General features: G+C 47.3%; 1 protein-coding gene across 5 annotated transcripts in view; it reads left to right on the plus strand.

Moving 5' to 3' along the window:
• The window catches only part of LOC147703671 (butyrophilin subfamily 2 member A1-like), a 415,432-nt gene that overhangs the window by 234,125 nt on the left and 159,703 nt on the right, over nt 1-21,604 (plus strand). For all 5 annotated transcript variants that reach the window (XM_086932017.1, XM_086932018.1, XM_086932019.1 and 2 more), the window contains one exon: nt 889-933. In XM_086932017.1, coding sequence (XP_086788143.1) covers nt 889-933 — 45 coding nt within the window. The remainder of the gene's footprint in view (nt 1-888; nt 934-21,604) is intronic.

The raw sequence follows: 21,604 nt of genomic DNA on the forward strand, positions 1-21,604 counted from the left end.
ACTCAATGTGAGAATCTGCAACTCTACATGCCAAGAACAGGTGAATACTGGTAAGTAGCATTTTCCTCCATGTACATTAACACATTTTGCATGGGAAAAGAAATATAATACGATACACACAATATATGCCTAAGAATCAGAGATTTAAAACATATAGGAGTTTTCATTCACATAGATAGCAATTAGAATTTAAGATGGATTTATCCACAGTAGTGTTTGAACCTTTGAAAGATACTCTTAGCGGGGACTCAGCCAGAAGAGGCCAGATGCAATACAATGTTTAGAATTGGCAAGAAACAGATAGTGTGAAATTTTGAAAACATTCTTTTTGCAGGATACTAGTGAGAGAGAACCAGTTCCTCTCTAAATATTTGTCTCATCTTCTGGGGTAGACTAATTCGTCCATAGAATAGAAATGTCAGTTGAGTTTGCAGAGCCACAATCATGCCATGTGTTTGCACTGGTTCTTCTGCCCTTGTAGAGACCGATGGCGGCCAGCCAGGTTCTCTGATAGACCTTTCCTGTAGCAAAACTGTTCTCCTACTACAGCTTGACAAATTGAGAACATGTGTACCTAAGCATTCTGAAAATTAAAGCCAAGAAGATATTAGGAACACAAAGTTAGCACTTGAATGAAACATGTATGAGGTCTCAGACAAAAATACTTTCTGTAGAACTAGAGCAACATTGAAGAAAAGGGAGTCTACAAAAAAGAGTTGTACCTAGTGCAAACCAAGCGAGTAAATCAATAATAAATTATGTGTTCTTCAAATCATGTGCTAGACTGAATTCTTGTTAATGCGCAGTATAACGTGTGACTAATAAAAGCAGGGCCTTGACTAGGTGTTATCTAATTGCCTCTTGTGTTGCTTTTTTCATGTGAATCAGGGGTCACTGCTAAAGAGGTCGTGGAGTCCCTGGGAAATGAAACCGGTAAGAAGTGATTTTAGAGATGTCAAACTATGCTCTCTATAACATGAACTGAATGATCACAACACTGCACCTTCTTTTAATGTGGATTATGAGCTCGCCAAACTGCGCTTTCTTTAACCTGGGATTATGAGCTATCCAGTCGCTAAACCATGGCCTGAAAGCAGGGATACTGAGCTGAATGATCAGCAAACTGCACAATCTTAAAACAAGTATTATAAGATCACTAATCACCAAACTCGTGTTCTTGTGACTGGGATAATGAGCTCGCCATTCACCAAACTGTGTACTCTTGAAATGGGAATAATGAGCTCACAAATCACCAAACCGCACATTCTTGTAATGGTGATAATGAGATCAATGGTAACTGAACTGTGCGCTCTTAAAATGAGGATAATGAGCTTGCCATTTAGCCATCCGTGCCCTCTTGAAACGGGGATAGTGAGCTTGGCAATCATAAATCTTGCTCTTTATGAATTTAAAAAGTTAGGACACCAATAACTAAACTATGCACTTTAGAACAGGCGCTGTCAGTTCACGGATAACAAAACTGCACGCTTCAAGATGTAGAGTGTGAGGTAATGAGGGAGGTTTTAAGGAATCCACTCTCAACCAGTGAGGTCTGGGCTGTAGTGGAGAAGAAAATAATGATCAACATGATATCTCTGCTATTGACACCTCTAGTTGCGGACCTTCCAGTAACAAGATACCCCTATTTAAAGTATCTGACCTGTTGGTGATCAACTCCAAGCCCCCTGACCTCTGCTTTTGTCTTGCTTTGGATCAACCAAGAAATGTTAGACCTTATTTGGGAACATCAAGCTAATCACCAAGGATTATACATTCTTGTGACATATTGGTGCCTGTTTCACACTCATCTTTCATGGAGGAAGCCTAGGAAGGTGTGCCCTGCTTTGGTTAATCTGATATATAGATTTTGTACATGTCCAGTCTTTGATGTGTCCTCGCTTTCTGCTAGTGACCCTTGACCAAGATAATTGGCTCAAGACCAGTTTCTTGCTGACTTCTGGGCTTCTGGGGAAGCTCTTCTTATCAGTACAGAAGGATGTTTGACCAAAAAGGACTCTGGAAGTTGGTGTCTACCTGAAGCCTGGGAAAAGCCTGAGCACTTTAGAAGATGCCCTCCTTCACCGATGTGCTCTGAAAGGAACGGCAGCTATACTGCCCACTTGAGGAAAGGAGCTTGGCCTAGGCCATGAGGCTTACTGCAAGGTGCAGGTTACTGAATCTTTGGCAGTGAACTGAGTTACCTATCTGCTGTGAAGACCTTGCAGCCCAGTTGATCTAATCTAATGTATTTGTTTTGTAAATTGGTTGATGAACTACAAGCGGTGTTTTATGAGTACTAGCGTGGTAAGCCTTTATCACTTTGAGTGTACCTTTTGCAATCTCTTGCTATGGGGAGCTTGTTAAAGGCTACTGGACTGGTCTCTGAACAAAAACCTTAATTTTTCTGTGTATTTTTAGTCTTTACAATATTTTGGGGGAATTTGTGCATCTCTGTCAAAGTCTTGGCAGCCTGGACTGAAAACGCTCCCAGGAGGTGTCCCCTCCTGACCACAAGGTCAAAGACAAAAATTGGCAGATGTATTATAGACTACTTGATACATTGTAGCATTCCGTTTTACACGTTTGTTCTATTGACTGGAGACTGTAAAAAAGCAGTTTTTAAAGACCACAATTCAAGAGCTTCTGACTCTAACCAATACCTCACAGTCCGTCCTTTAAGGGTAACATTGACCCTAGTCCACTTTGCATTGTTGCTGTGTCAGGCATTATCTGAGTTCCAAATCAACTGCCACTGTGTACAGTAAGCCTAGAAAACTTGACAAACTCTACCCTTGAAAAGAAGTGTACAACAGAAGTAACTTTGTGTTCGAGGCATACGAGATGTAGATTGTATACTTGTGCACAGATCACCATCTGGTGTTGGGCTTGGATGTTTGCACTTTGTTTTATTCTTGAAATAAGTCTTTGTAGTCAAGATGTAGGTGACTCCTCCTTAGGACGATAGTGCGCATGGGCATCGACTCCATCTTCAGATTTTTTTCCGCCATCGGGTTCGGATGTGTATTGCGGCACTCCGGTTCCGATCTTCTTCAAACCTTTGACGCGCAATTGTTACCAATCAACAGTATTGTTTTCGATCGCGTTTCCCCTTTCGACGTGCATCGTAAAATCCAAGTACTTTGATTGACGCTTCGACACGGGCCGTGAGACCTACTCGTGCCGACCACGCCAGCAGTCCATGGAACAGACTCCATTTAAGTAATGCCCCGGGGCCAAGTACCCTCACACGGACTTGCACGAGGTCTATAACGTCTGCCTCTCCCTAGAGCACGAATAAACCAGCTGCAGGGCCTGTTGATCATTTCGATCGAAGAAAACAATTTGTGACCGTCGGGCTCGACGGTGCGAGATGAGACGCGGCTCTAGTCCGGTGCAGCGCCGAAGAAGAAGGGCTCATTTCCTTGTCTTAAGCCGACGACTCCGACATGGAAGAGGACTCCAGCATCACTCCGGCTCAACGAACCGAGAGTAACGAGCCCCAACTTCCCACAAAAACTCCAAAGACTCCGGTTACACCTTCTCCCTCAGGCTCAGGTCGACACTGTGATACTGTTTCAGACGCCCCGCCTACTAGCCCGGCCATGAAACATAAAGATGAGCCTTCTGGCTCGGGATCAAGCCAACCCCATCCATGTGTCGAACCCACATCTTTGGCACCGTAACACAAGGCCAAGACTGACGCCCCGCAGTCGGCACCGAAAACATCTTCGGCACCAAAAGACTCACAAAAGCCGAAGAATTCGGAGCCGATACTACCGAGTCCAAAAACTTCGGAACCAACACCGGTTATACCGAAAGCATCGGAGCCAAAACCAATTAAAGAAAAAACTTCGGAACCAAAAGAAAAGCCTCCAGATCCGAAGCAGGAAAAAACTAAGCCTTTGGAGTCGACCAGCAACGACCCTAAAAAACTCAGAAACCCTTGTAAGCAGACTCCATCTAAAGAACTTCCTCCACAAGAGTCTTTGGATCCGAAGCAAAAACAGTTGCATATTGACCCAGACACAGGGAAACTTAGAGTAACACTTCCCAAAAAACAGAAGCTGGACCTCCCTGAAGACTACCTCCCTCTCCTCCACCTTTTAACCCACAACTAATAATTTCACCAGCAAATTCACCCCCACCACATTTTTCACCTGGGCACCAGGATCATAATGATAAGGATGGGGATGGAGATGCAGACAGGGATGGGGAAGGGGATGGAGATGATGATCAGTACACCGTTCCACAGGACTCAGATCCCTGGGATGATTACGATAAGGATCCGGATTATACTAATGACCCCGATCTATATGCCTCTAGACCATCACTCCCCGATGACAATATTGGTTTTGCACAGCTCATTAATAGAGCTGCTCAATACCACGGGGTGGAATTAAACACTGGCCCCTTGGAAGAGGATTTGTTATGGGAAACTTTCGCTCCATCACAAAAAACACAAACACACTACCCATGCTTAAGGGTATGATAAAACATGCCAATGAAGTATTCAAAGACCCTGTTAGAGCTAGTATGCTTACGCCAAGGGTAGACAAAAAATATAAAGCCGCTCCCACAGACCCAATTTACATCAGGGGTCAGGTACCTTTAGATTCGCTTAATGCACGGAAAAAGGCAAATTCTCAGACAACAGGTGACGCCCCTCCACCTGACAAAAAAATCAAAACTTATCGATGCATCAGGCAAAAGAATTGCATCTAAAGCGGCTATTCATTGGTGCATTGCCAATGCACAAGCTCTCCTGGCGCGGTATGATAGAGCTCACTACGACGAGCTAGAGAAACTAATACAACACTTACCAGACCATTAGAAAGCTAAAGCTCACGACCGCATTCAACAGGGTAAACTTATAACAAACACTTCCATCAAATGTGCCCTTGATGCATCTGACACTACCTCGCGTGCCATTAACACCAACATTTTGCTACGACGACACGCTTGGCTCCGAATCTCAGGCTTCAAACAAGAAGTACTGTCAGCACTTCTTAATCCGCCTGTTGATCAACAACACCTTTTTGGCCCCACAGTCGATTCTTCATTGGAGAAAATGAAGAAAGACACTGGGACTGCTAAAGCCATGTGGGCATTACAGCTACCCTCTAATAGATTTTCTTTTAGTCGCTCCTTTTATAGGTGTGGCTCAAAGACGGCTGCTTCAGAAAACACCTCCTCGTCTTATAAAAGTCCCATCCAATCCTCCTCATCCAGAGGATATTTTTGGGGACGATACACAGGGAATAACAATAGAGAAAGGGGCAGGGGAAACTCCACCAGCACTTCCCCTACCACCAAACAGTGACTTTCCTCCACTACCCCCGATCATTCCACTCCTGTCGGGGGTCGTCTATCACAGTTCCTATCTGTCCGGAATTTAATCACAACAGACAAGTGGGTAAGACAAATTATCCAGTATCGTTACTGCTTGGAACTCGCTTCTACCGCCCCCCCCCCCAAACATTCATCCCAGACAACGTCCAATGTCCACGGAAATCTTACACTTCTCAAACAAGAGGTTCTCTCTCTATTACAAAAACATGCAATTGAAGCAGTCCCCTTGCCTCTCCAAGGCACAGGGGGTTACTCCCTTTATTTTCTGATCCCAAAAAAAGGAAGGCTCTCTCAGGCCCATATTGGACCTCAGACCGCTAAACCTCTACATTGTCGGACCACTTCCACATGGTCACTCTCCAACAGGTACTCCCACTACTTCAACAAGGCGACTTTCTCTCTACACTGGATTTAAAGGACGCCTACTTTCATATTCCCATTCACCCCGCTCGCAGGAAATATCTCAGGTTCATGGTAGATAGTCACCACTACCAGTTCAAGGTCCTCCCAGTCAGGCTGACTACAGCACCCAGAATCTTTACCAAGTGTATCACAGTAGTTGCAGCCCACTTAAGAAGACAGCACATGAGAGGAGGAGCTACGCGGGCATCCAAGATGGTTGCGTGAGCAGAGGGCTCCTGAGACCCGCGCCGCCCTTCTTGATTTATCCTGCAGTTATCCTGGTCACTTCGACGGGCTTTTGAAGTGCTACTCTCACTGATACCATTGATCCTTTTTTGGTCGAGATCGGACCTTGGGGACCATTTTTACATCGTCTCCAACTTTCTGGCCTAACCCCCGACGAGACCGGGGTCTCTGCTGCCTAGTATGGCCGAGCTGTAATGCAACAACAACGGCTGCCTGGCATCTGCTCCACCGGTGGTGTGCCACTTTCACTTTCGGTTTCCAGCCCTCTCGTCTCTGACTCCTTGGGACCTGCTACTTCATCCTGGTCTGCTGCTCTCACTGTGAACGCTTTCTCTCTCGGTGCCGGCTAGATGGCCCGTGACATTTTCTTGTGAAACTAGACTTTCGGGGTTCAAGATTTGTCACCACTCAGCGGCACCCGGGTGTCCCTGGCCGGTGCTGAATACAACATGGCGACGAAACCCGATGTGGAGAAGCGCAGGAAGACCAATACTCGCGGGGGTCGATCCAGTCCAACATGATCGAGCGCTATACCCAACCGAGAGGTTCCCCCGGCGTCGCCAGTCGTGGCTTGGAGGACCCGAAGACAGATATGTCGTCTTCCTCAGAAGTGTCCCTTCAAGACCTGTTGGCCGCCATTGCAAGCCTTAAGGCCGATATGAGTCAACAATACGAGGCCATCGTGTCCAAGATAGACACGGTGGATGTTACTCTTATTCGTGCCGATTTGGCCAAGACGAACAAGAGGGTCAAGGCATTGGACTTAAAGGCATCGAGTTTGGTGACGGACATGGCGGAGGCACAGTCTGAAATAGGGAATTTGCGTTCCTCGCACGACCTTTTGCTCAAACGCATGGAGGACTACGATAACAGGGCCCGGCGGAACAACATATGCTTGGTCGGAGTGCCGGAAGACAATGGTGCTGCCCCGATCGATCTACTGGTCGAGGAACTCATTGTCGCTAAACTCGCTCCCGCAGGTCTCAGCAAGTTTTTTGCGGTCGAGCGTGCCTATCGCTTCCCAGGTGGTCAGGTGAAGCCGGGGGGCCCCCCGAGGCCTATCATTGCTAGACTGTTTCACTTTCGGGACAGAGATGCCATCCTTCAGGCCGCTCGTAAACACGGCCCGTTGAAGTACGATAATAACTCTGTCTCGATTTATCCTGATTTCACTCCCCAAGTGCAACGGCAACGTTCTGGTTTCCTTGGAGTGAAGCGTCGCCTTAGGGATTTGGGACTGAAATACGCAATGCTGTTTCCTGCTCGCCTGCGGATTGAATACAGAGAACGTGCCTACTTTTTCGATCAGCCTGATCGTGCTAGTGACTGGTTGGACTCGTTGCCAAAAGATGACACCGAGAGCGGAGGCCCCGGCGGCGCGGAAGGTGGTGCGACGGCCCAGGTTTAACCTGGGGCCCAGAGGTCCGGCTTGATACTGGGAACTTTGCGGAGTAACCTATATTGTATGCTTTATGATTGTGCCCGTGGTGGTGCGGGTACGGGTGGTTTCTCCCTTCCTCCTCGGGGGTTCTTTGTGTAGATCACATGGGGTGACAGGCACACTGCAGTTTGGGGTGGCTTCTTAGTCAGCAGGGGTGCAGGGTGGGGGGCGTTGTAACGGGTTCTTGGTTGGGGGGTGGTTGGTGGGGACTTTGTCGCGTTGTGTGTTTCTTGTTGTCTTTCTTTTTTCAGGGTATATTACTGATTGCAAGCATTCTGGATTTGTGGTTATGGAGGGGGGTTGGGTTGGGTCGTTCTTCCTGGGATGGGGGAGTGAGATGCAGGTTCTTTCTTGGAACGTCAATGGTTTGGGTGACAGGATTAAACGTGGCATTGTGTTACAATTTATAAGACGTCATGCCCCTGATGTTGTGTTCCTTCAAGAAACCCACTTGATTGGTAATGCCTGTAAAGCTCTTGACCGCCGGGGCTACCGATTGGCCGCCTACGCTGGTTTCACCTCCGGCTCCCGGGGAGTGGGTATAATGGTTAAATCCTCCCTGGCCCTTGAGATTGATGATGTTGTCCTAGATGATCCGGGACGTTATGCTGCTGTCTCGGGGAGATGGGAGGGGAAGCCAATTGTGTTAGTGGTTGTTTATATCCCCCCGGGGCTTCAGGCCACCACATATGCCGATCTTGGCAAGACTCTTCTCGGTCTCCCCGATGGTTTGCTGATCATGGGTGGAGACTTTAACTCCGTGATGTCTGGTGAATGTGATCGACTGCCCCCTAGAGTTCTGCCGCAGTCCCAGATGTGGCTCAATGATATGACTGAAACTTTTGGTCTGGTGGATGTTTGGCGTTCGCTGCACCCCTCCCAGACGCAGTATACCTTCCACTCTGGTGCGCATGGCAGCCTCTCTCGGATAGACTACTTCTTTATGCTGGCTTCTACCCTATCCTTAGTACGGGAAGTTCGTCATCTTCCCCGGGGTATTTCAGACCATTCCCCCTTGCTGATTAAGGTCTCTGTGTGTGGTCTTTCTGGTAACAGAGTTCCCCCTGTCCCCCCTGGCACTTTCGGAACCCCCGGCTCCGCTCAGATGTGGTGAAGGCTATCGACTGTTATTTCAATGACAATGTGGGTTCGGTGACCTCCCCTACGGTTCTCTGGGAGGCCTTTAAAACGGTCATTCGGGGATCCGCACTGTCACTTATTGCTGCTGAACGGAGGGCTAAGAGGGAGGCCGTGCTGGCCCTTGAGACTGAAATTACAGCACTTGAAACTGAGCTGGGTGGGGATGACACGCCTGCGCTTTTACATACTCTAGAGTTGAAACAGGCGGATTACAAGGCTTGTGTGACCGATGCTGCTAAGTTGATGCGAGCGAATCAGTTGGGCCGGCTGTATGATGTGGGTGACAAGGCTAGCAAACTCCTTGCGTGGCTGGATAAGGCCGAAAGAGCAAATCGTGTTGTACCCGTCATTGTTCGGGAGTCTGGTGAATGTGTGTCTGACCCCGATAAGATTGTTGACTGTTTTGTTGATCATTTCCGGAAGGTTTACACTCCGGTGAGTGATCGTGATGAGGCTGATTCCCGTTTACTGTTGCGTGATATAGCTCTTCCTTGTGTCTCGGAGGAGGAGGGTCTGGCCCTGGAGGCTCCCTTTACGGTGGATGAGATTGCCCTTGCTATCAGATCCTTGCACTTGGGTAAGGCAATGGGGCCCAATGGTTTACCTATCGAGCTCTACAAACTTCGACCAGACAAGATGGCCGCCCATTTGCGGACCATATTTCTAGACGTGTTCGAGGCCGGAGTCCTTCCGCTTGAACAGCACCTAGCCACTATAGTGGTCATTTATAAGGATGGCAAACCTCGTGATCGCTGTACCTCCTACCACCCCATTTCCCTACTAAACGCGGAACCTAAAATCCTTGCCAAGGTTCTGGCCAATCGGTTGTTGACGGTGATCTGTGACCTGATTCATCTGGATCAATCCGGCTTCATACCACATAGGAACACGGAACTTAATCTGCGTAGGCTTCATGGTGTTCTCGCGAGAGCTGCAACTCTCACGGAGCCTGCGGTGGTGGCCTCCCTGGACGCTACGATGGCTTTCGACACCATTGAATGGCCCTATCTTTGGGCGGCCCTCTCCAAGTTCGGCTTTGGCCCTAACTTTATTGCGTGGGTTAGGCTTCTTTATGAACAACCGCTGGCCCAGGTCGTGGTGAATGGCAGAAGTTCCGACCCCTTCCCATTGGGTCGCGGCACCCATCAGGGATGTCCGCTCTCCCCGCTTCTGTTTGCGCTGGCTTGAACCCCTTGCGGCATGGCTCCGGTGGGAGCCCTCGATTAAAGGGATCCGGTGGTCGCCAGATCTGGAAGATCGCGTCTCACTGTATGCCGACGACATCCTCCTTTATTTTACTTCCCCTCAAAAGTCCTTGAACGTGCTCTTCGACGTTCTTACATCCTTTGGTAAGAATTCCGGATTGGTCATCAATTGGACCAAATCCTGTGTTTATGTCATAGCCGGGGTTCTGCCGCCGTTGCCCCGTAGGTTTCCAATTCTAGTAGCGGATGACGGTTTTAAGTATTTGGGGGTCTATGTCGCCACGGTCTCTGCGGTGCGCTATGAACGGAATCTTTATGCTCCGCTCCGTCGTCTCAAACAGGATGTGAGGCGATGGCGTGAATTGCCCTTGTCTCCGCTGGGCCGTGCGGCGCTCTTTAAAATGATGTCGCTCCCTCGATTTCTCTATGCGTTGCAGAATTTCTTCGACCCGGTCCCTGCTCGCTACTTCCGCGAGATCGAAAGTCTACAGCGGCAATTGATCTGGGACGGACGTGCCCGTATCGCGCTGTCTAAGCTCACCCTTCCCTGGTACGACGGCGGTATTGCTTTGCCAGATATCAAACGATACTACTGGGCCTCGCACCTGAGCGCCATTAACCACGTAACGTATTCATCGGAACCCGCTCCTGCCTTTGCCCTGGACAAATTTTTGCTGCCCGGTGGCAACTTCAATAGGGCTTTGTACTCTAAGTCACCAATCCGTCTCCTTACGGGTCATACGAAGTGTGCGGTGCGGGCCTGGAGGGATGCAACTGTGGCTACGGGCTGGAGTGGCACGCTGACGCGTATGACCCCACTGTACGACTCTGATCGATTGGGCAACCTTTGGCGGACGAAAGGGTTTGACAGATGGGACATGATTGGGATCAGTAAGGTGGAGGATCTTTGGGCCAGGGGCACCGTGAAGTCCTTTGAAGCCCTAAAACTGGAATATCAGCTTGATGATATGGAGTATTTTCGGTATATGCAGGTTCGGCATGCCTTGTCCTCAGCCTTTCCCCCCGGGACTGATATTCCACAATCCTCCCCACTGGAGGATCGTATCCTAGACGGACACGTCCCCGATAGTACGATTTCCTTAATATATAAGAAGCTCATTAACAACAGGGTTGACCAGCTGGGGAAACTTCGTGCTTCCTGGACGGCGGACGGGCTTGAATTAGACGATGAGGATTGGCAGTCGGCTGTTTCTTCCCCTAAGGAAGTGGCTATTCCGGCCCGACTCCGTTTTGTTCAACTGAAGATCCTCCACCGTGTGTATGTAACTGGTATGCGACTGGTGCGAATGGGGCTTGCGACGGATGGACGGTGTATGCATGGGTGTGGTATGGATGGTACTTTTCTTCATGTCCTATGGGAATGTCCGGTTGTCTCGGCCTTCTGGTCCAGGGTGCATGATGTGATGGGACGTGTCACTGGAGTCTCCCTCCTTCCTGAGGCACGGCGCTGCTTGCTCAATGTGTGGGAGCCTACGGACTGTACTGCTGCACAGACGTTCTGGGTCACTCTGGGCAACATGGTTGCCAAGAGGGACATAGCTCAGCTCTGGGGCTCCGCCAGGCCACCACGGCTCAGTGCCTGGAAAGACAACATGGACTGGTGCATGTTTCGAGAAAAGACGGTGTACGAGGCACGGGGTCGCCCCAGAAAATGGTCCAGGGTTTGGGCACAGTGGAATTCGTACCGTGGTGATATTTGTTCCCCTCCACTCGATTATGATGTTCCTGTCCCCTCCTCCCCATGATTGGCGTTCCGTTTTTGTTTCCGATATTACCTGTATCCTTTTTTCCTCCATGGTCACCCCCCCTCGTCAGATTTATTCTTTCCCATATGTACTCCTTCCCTCCCCCCCCCCCCTCTTATGACCTTTGCCAGTATAATGCCATGTGTTTGTGTTTGTTGTTTTCCTTCGACAACATCATAAAATTAAACCTTTGATATCCTTTAAGTACTGTTTTATGCTCCGCACTATAATGTGTGCTCAGTGATCGTCCCAAAAGTGTACTGTCCTGCTTTCTTCTTTCAATATGTGTCATAGCGGCCGGCCCTGAAGGGTTGTAGGCAGACGCTGTGTAATGTGCATTTCATAAATAAAGGTTTTAAAAAAATAAAAAAATAAAAAAGACAGCCAGTTCATGTTTCCCTTATCTAGACAAATGTCTTATAAAAGCCAAGTCACACAGCAGCTGTGTGCAACACACACACAAAACAATCCAGCTGCTTCACCATTTGGGATTCACAGTAAACCTCACCAAATCCCACCTCCAACCATCCAACATACAACAATATCTAGGGGCTACAATAGACACTTCAACAGCTCTAGCATGCCCCAACCCAGTCAGCATAAGTGCCATACAAGCTCTAAGACAAAAATGTCAGCCTCAGCACTCACTACCAGCCCGAGTGTTCATGCAGTTAATCGGACTGATGGTCTCCTGTATTCTCATCGTCCCTTGTGCAAGACTCCAGATGCGCCCCTTACAGGAGTGTCTGGCACCTCAGTGGAACCAGGTTCAAGGTCAGCTAACAGATCTGGTGTTGGTAGACGACTGCACCCATTGCTCTCTGCAGTGGTTGAACACACAAAACCTTTCCAAAGGGCAGCCGGTTCCACAGGTAGTGCTAACAACAGACGCATTGCTCACCGGATGGGGAGCTCATCTTCAAACCCAAACCATTCAGGGCATATGGACCCCTCGAAAAAATAATTCCACATCTTCCTAGCGTTAACATTTTTTCAACTCCCCCTCATGAGCAAAGCTGTCCTAGTCCGTAAAGACAACATGACCGCAATGTATTATATACAAAAACAGGGCGGGGCACACTCTGCAGCTTTCACACCTAGCTCAAAGCATATGGAGATGGGCCATTCCTCAAAACATATATCTTCTTGCAGAACATCTCCTAGGAGTTCACAATCAAATTGCGAATCTACTCAGTCGTCAAAAACAGCAAATCCATAAATGGGATCTTCATCCTCAATTTCTGCTTCTATTCTTTCAAATGTGGGGCCACTCAGAAATAGACCTGTTCACCACACACCAAAACTAAAATGCCAAAGCTTCGCATCCAGGTATCCACACCCATTGTCCAAAGGCAATGTGCTATGGATGAACTGGTCAGGCAAATTTGCTTACACTTTTCCGACTCTCCCGCTCATTCCGCTAGTGGTTCTGAAGCAAACAGCATTCCCTCACAATGATCCTGATTGCTCCGACATGGGCCCAATAGCCATGGTTCACAACCCTCTTGAAACTATCAGTATTTCCTCATCAAAAGCTGCGCCTCGCACCCAAGCTTCTCACTCAGAACCATGGAGAGATAAGACATCCAGATCCCAGTCAACTCAACCTTGTGATCTGGCACCTGAAATCTTAGAGTTTGGGTACCTCAATCTCCTGCCAGACTGCATGAACATCATTAAAGCGGCTAGATGTCCTACCACTAGAGCTTGCTATGCCGCAAAGTGGAAAAGATTTTTAATTTATTGTACAAACAACCAAATCAACCCACTAGATGTTTCTATTCAAAACATCATCTGTTCCCTTTGCATCTACAACAATGTAGCCTAGCGTTTACATCCATTAGACTACATCTCGCTGCCATAGCAGCCTATCTCCAAAACAGACAACACTTGTCTTTGTTTAGAGTACCAACTATCAAAGCTTTTATGGAAGGACTTAAAAGAATAATTCCACCTAGAGTTCTCCCATTCCGGTATGGAACGTAAATGTGGTCCTTACCAGACTCAAGGGTCCCCCAATAAATAAACCTATGCATAAATGCGAAGTACAATTTCTCACCTGGAAAGTAGCTTTTCTGATTGCCATCACCTCTCTCAGAAGAGTCAGTGAACTCAAGGCATTAACCATACAAGAACCATTTTTACAAATTCACCATAACAAAGTGGTTCTTAGGACTAACCCAAAATTCCTACCTAAAGTCTTGTCTGCTTTCCACCTTAACCAGTCTATAGAACTCCCAGTGTTTTCCCTCTACGACGCTCAGTAGCAGAACGAGCTCTTCACACGCTAGACGTGAAAAGAGCGATACTTTACTACATTGAAAGAACAAAATCCTTTGGAAAGACTAAACAACTTGTTGTTGCTGTCTCCCCACCTCATAAGGGCAATCCTATCTCAAAAACGGGAATTGCAAGATGGATTGTTTAATGCATCCAAATATGCTATGCTAAAGCTAAACACACATTAACCATTCCCCCTAGAGCTCACTCCACACGTAAACTAGGGGCATCTATGGCTTTCTTAGGAAACATTCCCCTAGATGACAACTGCAAAGCAGCAGCATGGTCTACACCGCACACGTTTTCAAAACACTACTGTGTAGATGTGCACGCATAACAACAAGCTAGTGTGGGCCAGGCTGTATTAAGAACACTTTTTCAAACCACTGCAACAGATACAGGTAGCCACCGCTAATGAGGTAACTGCTGTATAGTCTATGCACAAGTGTACAATCTACAGCTCATATGTCTTGAACGGAAAATGCTACTTACCAGTATGCATCTGTTCTTGGCATGTAGAGCTGTAGATTCGTATACGCCCACCTGCCTCCCCAGATACCTCTGTCTGATCCAGTACTATCTTACTTAGACGCATTACACATGGACATCCTTTTCTATTTCTCACTATCTCCATCACCACCCTCCATGGCAAAACAGTCTGGAGATGGAGTCGATGCCACATGCGCAAAATCGTCCTAAGGAGGTGTCACCTACTTTGTGACTGCAAAAGACTTCTTCCAAGACAAAAACAAAGTGCAAACATCCGAGCCCAACACCAGATGGCGATCTATGCACAAGTATACAAATCTACAGCTCTACATGCCAAGAACAGATGCATACTGGTAGGTAGCATTTTCCTTTTCCTCCATAGGATAACATTGACAATTTTCTTCCAAAAAGTTTCTAAGTGTGGAGTTTTGAAATCTAAAAATATGCTTTAAAAATCGCATGAATAACCAAAATGTATTTACTTACCTGTGTTCAGGAAATGTCCAGTGCTGAATCTAGGTATCTAGCACTGAGTTAGAAAAGTAACGTAAAAAGTATCTTACTGTAATTTACTGAAAAAGCCTATTAATTTCAATGTACTGTATTTGCTAAGTATTGCAACCTACTGCATCCCCTGTAAATAAAACAAAGTACTAGTCCTATTGCATTTTCAAACTGTTTTACATTCAGCAACTTATTACTCTAAAGTATTTAATGCTTACCTGTGCCAGGCATGCTTGGTTCAAAAATAAAACAAGAGTATATATTTGTATACAAAAATAATTGGCCTAGATTTCAGTTCTTGAGTGTGTGAATTCATTTGCTGATTGAGTGGGCACATCAAACGCTTAACACAGTGTCTCATACTGGCTTACTACTCGACCACTCTACCACAAATAGAGAGTAAGGTTCTATCTCACTTTAACCTCTGCTTACCTCTGGGATCACCTAGATTCTGTACACACTATACCTCATTTTTGTGTAGTATATATAGAGCCAGTTTCCGTCATTGGTGGATCAACGGTGGGATATACAACTTGCATTTGTTGGACTACTTGGTTACCACCTGATCACACAACAGAACTCTTAATTTGACTTTAGAATTCTGATTTTTTCAAATTGGCATTTTTACAAAGCTACTAAGATTCTTGCTAGGGCCTTGCTTAAGTCCCTTTAGAAATTAAAAAAATAAAAAGTAAATTTAGTCAGGGGTAAAGAGGTTAGAACGTTTTTGTTAGAAACCTCACCCCTTACCCTCACTTGTCTTTCAAGGAAGTAAGTTCCTTATGTAAAATTAAAAATATACCAATGGGCCCTTATCCAACCAAACAAAAGCTCCAGGAGCTGTTGGCTAATTATTCAAAGGCCCACCCCTCTGAAAATGGTGATGACCAGTGAGGGAGAAGGAGGTGAGGAGGATGGAAAAAGGTGCCCACCACCACCACTTCCTAGGGAAGAAAGGAACCCTGTTCCCTTACTTCCAAAAATCAACCCATGGGGACCTAGAGCCCACAGAGGTAAGAAAATTGTGGTCCAGGCCCTGATTCTCCCGTGCCTGGACTACTGTAACTCACAGTATTTGGGAGCCCTAAAATCTACCCTAATGACACTTCAGGTGGCACAGAATTGAGCTGCACGACTTTTGACCGGTTGTGGCAGTACGCAGTCAGCTAGATCCAGTTTGAAAGCTCTTCACTGGCTACCGATAAAGGAGAGGATCTCCTTTAAAGCCTTATGCACTGCTCATAAAACTCTTAGGCGCACATGCCCCGCATTAATCAGTCTCTGATTACCGCCTATCTTCCTAAGAAATCTCTTCGCTCAGCGAATTTAAATTAAGCCTGCATTCCTAAAATCAATAGGTTGTTGAGCGGAAGCTGCTCCTTTTCATATAAAAGAACACCCTCCCTCTCAATCTGCGGCTTGAAACTCCCCACCTCTCCTTCCGGAAGGGTCTTAAAACATAACTGTTCCAGAACAGTAATTGCTAGCCTCCTCCTTTAACTTGATTTGCCGCTAGCACTAGGATGCCTCAGGGTAGCCATGCGCTTAATAAATGCTAATTAAGAATAATAATAAAGAGGTGACTCAAGTTCTGGTGAGGACAGGCTCAATAAGGAGGACAGCCTTTTAGCAAGGCTGGCCAAAAGACGAGATCTAGAGTCCAGACTCCTGGCTCTATAGAGAGAAAGAAAGGAGATGGGTTTAACACCCATCAATGGTGGCAGCAATCAAAATAATAAGGATAAAGAGCAATCTTATGATCCTGAAGTCCCCAAATGGATTGCCCCTAAATTTGAGGAGGATGATGACATCACTAAATGGTTCACAGCCTTTGAGAGGGCTTGTGACATGGGAAAGGTGAAGAAACCTCTCTGTGGGGCACTCCTGTGGGAACTGTTCTCTGGTAACTGCAGAGACAGACTCCTGACCCTTTCTGGACCAGATGCTGGGTCTTATTACCGCATGAAGAGAACTATGATTGAGGGATTTGGGCTCACAACTGAGGAGTACACAATTGGATTCAGTGGGGCTCACAAAACCCAAAACCAGTCCTGGATTGATTTTGTAGACTACTCAGTAAAGACAATAGATGGTCAGTTAACTGGACACAATGTGCATGACTTTACTGGAATTTACATCTTGTTTTTGAAGGAACATATTTTAAGTAATTGCACAAATGAAAAGTTAAATCAGCATTTGGTAGACCTAGGTCATATTTTTCCACAAGAATTGGGAAAGGAGGCAGACCACTGGGTCAAGACTAGAGTGACTAAGACAACCACTTGGGGTGACCAAAAGAAAGGGGCTATAAAACCTCCCTAGGGGAAAGGTGGTGAGAATCCCCAAGATAAAAAGTCAGAGTCTTCTAAAGGGCCCCAAAAACCTGCACGGGGTGGGTCTCAAAACTCTTCCCAATCTGGTCCTAAATACAGGGGGGAGAACCTTGATCCTGCAAAGGCCTGGTGTAACAACTGTAGAAAGTTGGGACACTTAACTGGAGACAATGCTTGCCCTAGCAAAAAGGCCCCTAGTACTACAGCTACTCCCGGTGTAGTACTTCTCCAGATGGGTTCAACAGTGTGCCCAGAGTAAATCAGGTTGCACACTGAAACAGTTCTAGTTTCAGAGGGGGAAGTTGAGTTTGCCACTATAGCTATGTGGCCACCCAACTTAAAGAAGTACTTACAATACAGTTGGATTAATGGAACTAGGATAGAGTCTCTGAGTGATACAGATGCCAGTGTCACTATGGTGAGAGACGCTCTGGTTTCCCCTGAGCAATACTTGATTGGGCGTACTTACCCAGTCACCAATGCTGACAGTGTTACCACTAACAATGCAATGGCTATCATTAGACTGGGGGGGGGGGGGTCAACAATACTGGATATCCATGAATTGGTGTGTTTAAAAACAAGAGCACCGAGCAAAAGGCAGGGTGAAAAATAAGTGTTGGAGCCTACACATATGGCCCAACCTTCCAAGAGAAAAGGTAAGAAGATTGGGGAACCAGCTTCTGTCCAGCAAAAGGATCAGGACCCATCTCATCAGGGACAGGACATGGCCACCCCAGAGGGAACTGAGCCTATGGAGCTTGACCCTTACCAGGTTGAACTCTTGGGCCCAAGGAGACCCTCTAGGTAATAGCTGTGCAAGGGGCAGCAAGACCACTCTTGAAAGCCTGAGGCAGCAAGCTGATTCAGAAGCCAAGGGAGATGTCAGTGGTACCCACAGTGCTTATTGGGAAGAGGGATTACTGTACACTGAGGCAAGAGACCCCACACCTGGAGCCACCAGGAGAGTGGTAGTGCCACAGAGGTACAGGGAGTTCCTCCTAACTTTAGCTCATGGCATCTCCCTAGCCGGACATCTGGGCCAAATCAAGACTTGAGAAAGGCTACTTAGCAACTTTTACTGGCCCCAGATGCACCAGAAGGTGAAGGAGTTTGTCAGCTCCTGTGTTACCTGTCATACCAGTGGCAAGACAGGTGGCCAAGGCCCCCCTGATACCACTGCCTGTGGTGGGCCACATAGTGGGTCCAAAAAATGTAGCAGCAGACCCTACGATGCCGCACGAGGCCTTGGGATCATCCATGCCGAAATTGTGGCGCTGACGAGGATACTTTCAAGGTTCACAATTTTTGAACCAATATATAATTGTGGGAGAAGGAACTGATACGGCTCCCTCACACTAATCCACGGCGCCGGAGGGCGACACTTATAATTAAGGGATCCTTGTAACTCAGATTGAGAGGTGTAGCCAAGGTTCACGAATAATTCAAGGTGACTCGATAAATCGAAAACAGCACAACTGAATAAACAGAGAGACTAGGAGTAGGACCACTAAACCGCTTGGGCTACAGCGGCTCCGACTGAGGAATCCTTACTTGCTACGGAAAACTGCCCACGGTTCTGTCTTTCTCTGTTTTTCTTGCAACTTTGGAGGATCCACATATGCGTTACCAGATGTACTTTCATCTCGCCCTGAAGAAACTCCCTGGTAGGGAGTGAAACGCGTTGGCTGACTGTTTTGCTAATTGCAATTTGACTGCTTTTAAAAGAATGAATAATATTAAATAAAGGACTTCTTCACATACCAAATTCTACATCTTTCTTGGACTTTTTATCTGTGCGCCCCCATATAAGCTAACAAACTACACATAGTGGATCCACTTGAACCTCCCACAGCATCAGGGAACAACTTCATTCTAGTGGTAGTGGATAATGCCACTAGGTACCCTGAAGAAATTCCCCTTAGGACTACTACAGCTCCTGCAGTAGCCAAGGCCCTCTTTGGCGTCTTCACCAGAGTAGGGTTTCCTAAGGAGGAGGTTTCAGACAGAGGTTCCTATTTCATGTCTGCTTACCTCAAACACATGTGGAAAGAGTGTGGAGTGCAGTACAAGTTTAGTACACCCTATCACCCACAAACCAATGGCTTTTTTTTAAACGCCGGTAAAACCGAGATTCTCCTCTTGGGAAAAAATACCGCTTCCTGGGGAGATAATTGGTGGCCTGACATTCTGGGCCCACCCCCCAAGCCAAAAGACTGTGTTAAAAATCTAGGTGTCTGGGTTGACTCGGCTCTAAAATACACCATCCACACCAAGAAAGTGGCCGCCACGTGCTTCGGCATTTTACGCAACATCAGGCCCATCCTGAAGTTCTTTGACTGCCGCACCCGCCAGCTCATCGTCCAGGCGACGATCCTTTCTAGACTGGACTATGCCAGCTCTCTCCTTTTGGGAGCGAACCTGGCCGAAACCACCAGACTGCAGAGAGTCCAGAATGCGGCTGCCAGGGCTCTGGTCGGCCTCCCTCGCCACTCTTCTGTCTCAGGAACCTTAAGAAAACTGCATTGGCTCCCCGTGGGAAGAAGGATCCAGTTTAAGGCTCTATGTCTAGCCTTCAAGATCCTTAAAACCGCCTCTCCCCCACTGCTGAGTCCCCTCCTGTCTGAGTATACACCCAGCAGATCTCTCCGCTCAGAGGGACAACATCTAGTGACCATCCCCCGCACTAGACTTGCTAGAGTTGGGGGACGCTCTTTCAGCCTCCTTGCTGCCAAGCTATGGAACAGCCTGCCTGTAACCATACGGGGGATGCATGATCTTTTAGCCTTTAGAAAAGCCATCAAAACCCATCTTTTCCAATAATCCGTTTTCTCTGTGCACCTTCATTCTGCACTCTGGTCAGCTCGCAGCGCCGGGACGCCCCTTGGCTGGGGCAGCCGCGCGCTATACAAATTCTCATAACATAACATAACATAACATAACATTTGTTGAGAGATTTAACAAGACATTGAAAGGTATGATTAAGGGACTCCCTGAAAAACTCAAAAGGAGATGGGAGGTCCTCTTACCATTTCTGCTTTTCGCTTACAGAGAAGTGCCACAGAAGGGAGTAGGGTTTTCCCCTTTTGAACTTTTGTTTTGCCATCCTGTGAGGGGACCACTCTGTCTTGTAGAGGAGGGTTGGGAGAAGCCTCTCTAAGAACCCAAACAAGATATTGTTGATGATGTGCTTGTCCTAAGGTCCAGAATGGCTGAGTACATGGAAAAGGCATCCAAAAATCTCGAGGCCAGCCAGGAGTTTCAGAAGCACTGGTATGGCCAAAAGGCTGCAATTGTTGAACTTCAACCTGGGCAGAAGGTATGGATTTTGGAGCCAGTGGCACTAAGGACACTCCAGGACAGATGGAGTGCCCCTTACCCTATCCTAGAAAAAAGAGTGAGGTCACCTACTTGGTTGACCTGGGCACAAGCAGGACACTCAAAAGGGTTATCCATTCGAACCGTCTAAAGCTCATCAATGACCGGGCTGACATCACCATGTTGATGGCGACTGATGAAGGGCAGGAAGCAGAGAGTGAATCTCTCCCTGACCTCTTTTCCTACAGCCCAAAAGATGGGTCAGTGGATTGAGTAGTCTTTTCAGACACTCTCTCTGCCCAACAGCAGACTGAATGCAAGCAAGTCTTGCAGCAGTGTGCAAAGCTCATTTCCTTGACCCCTGGTCTAACAAACTGGTGTACCCATGATGTGGACACTGGTGACAGATTTACTATTGACAGTCAGACCAAGTCAAGGAAAGCAGCAGAGCTGAAGTCAGCAAGATGCTGGAGTTATGGGTTATTGGACCCTCTGAGAGCCCCTGGGCCAGCCCTGTGGTTCAAGTCCCCAAACCTCACCCACAGGGTGGCAACAGAGGAATGAGGTTCTGTGTGGAATATAGAGGTCTCAAATCTGTCACCGAGACAGATGCTCACCCTATCCCAAGAGCAGATGAGTTGATAGACAAATTGGGTGCAGCCACATTTCTAAGTACCTTTGACTTAACTGCAGGGTACTGGCATATTGGCATGGCCCCTGGAGCAAAAGAGTAAACCGCATTCTCCACACCTGATGGCCATCATCAGTTCACTGTTATGTCCTTTGGTTTAAAGAATGCCCCTGCCACCTTCCAGAGGTTCGTGAATCAAGTCCTTGCTGGGTTGGAGTCCTTTAGGTCCGCTTATCTTGATGATATTGAGGTCTTTAGTTCCACCTGGCAGGATCACCTCATCCACATTGGGAAGGTTTTAAAAGCCCTGCAAACCTCAGGCCTAATTATCAAGGCATCCCAATGCATGCCAGATAGGGCAGGGAACTTTGGTTTACTTGAGCCAACTTGTTGGTGGAGGCCAGGCACAGCCCTTACAGCCCACGATCCAGGCTATCCTGGATTGGGCAGCTCCAACCACCCAGACCTAACTCAGGGTATTCCTTGACTTGACTGTGTACTAC

Source organism: Lissotriton vulgaris, chromosome 7, assembly GCF_964263255.1.
Source record: "Lissotriton vulgaris chromosome 7, aLisVul1.2, whole genome shotgun sequence".
NCBI classification, from domain to species: Eukaryota; Metazoa; Chordata; class Amphibia; order Caudata; family Salamandridae; genus Lissotriton; species Lissotriton vulgaris.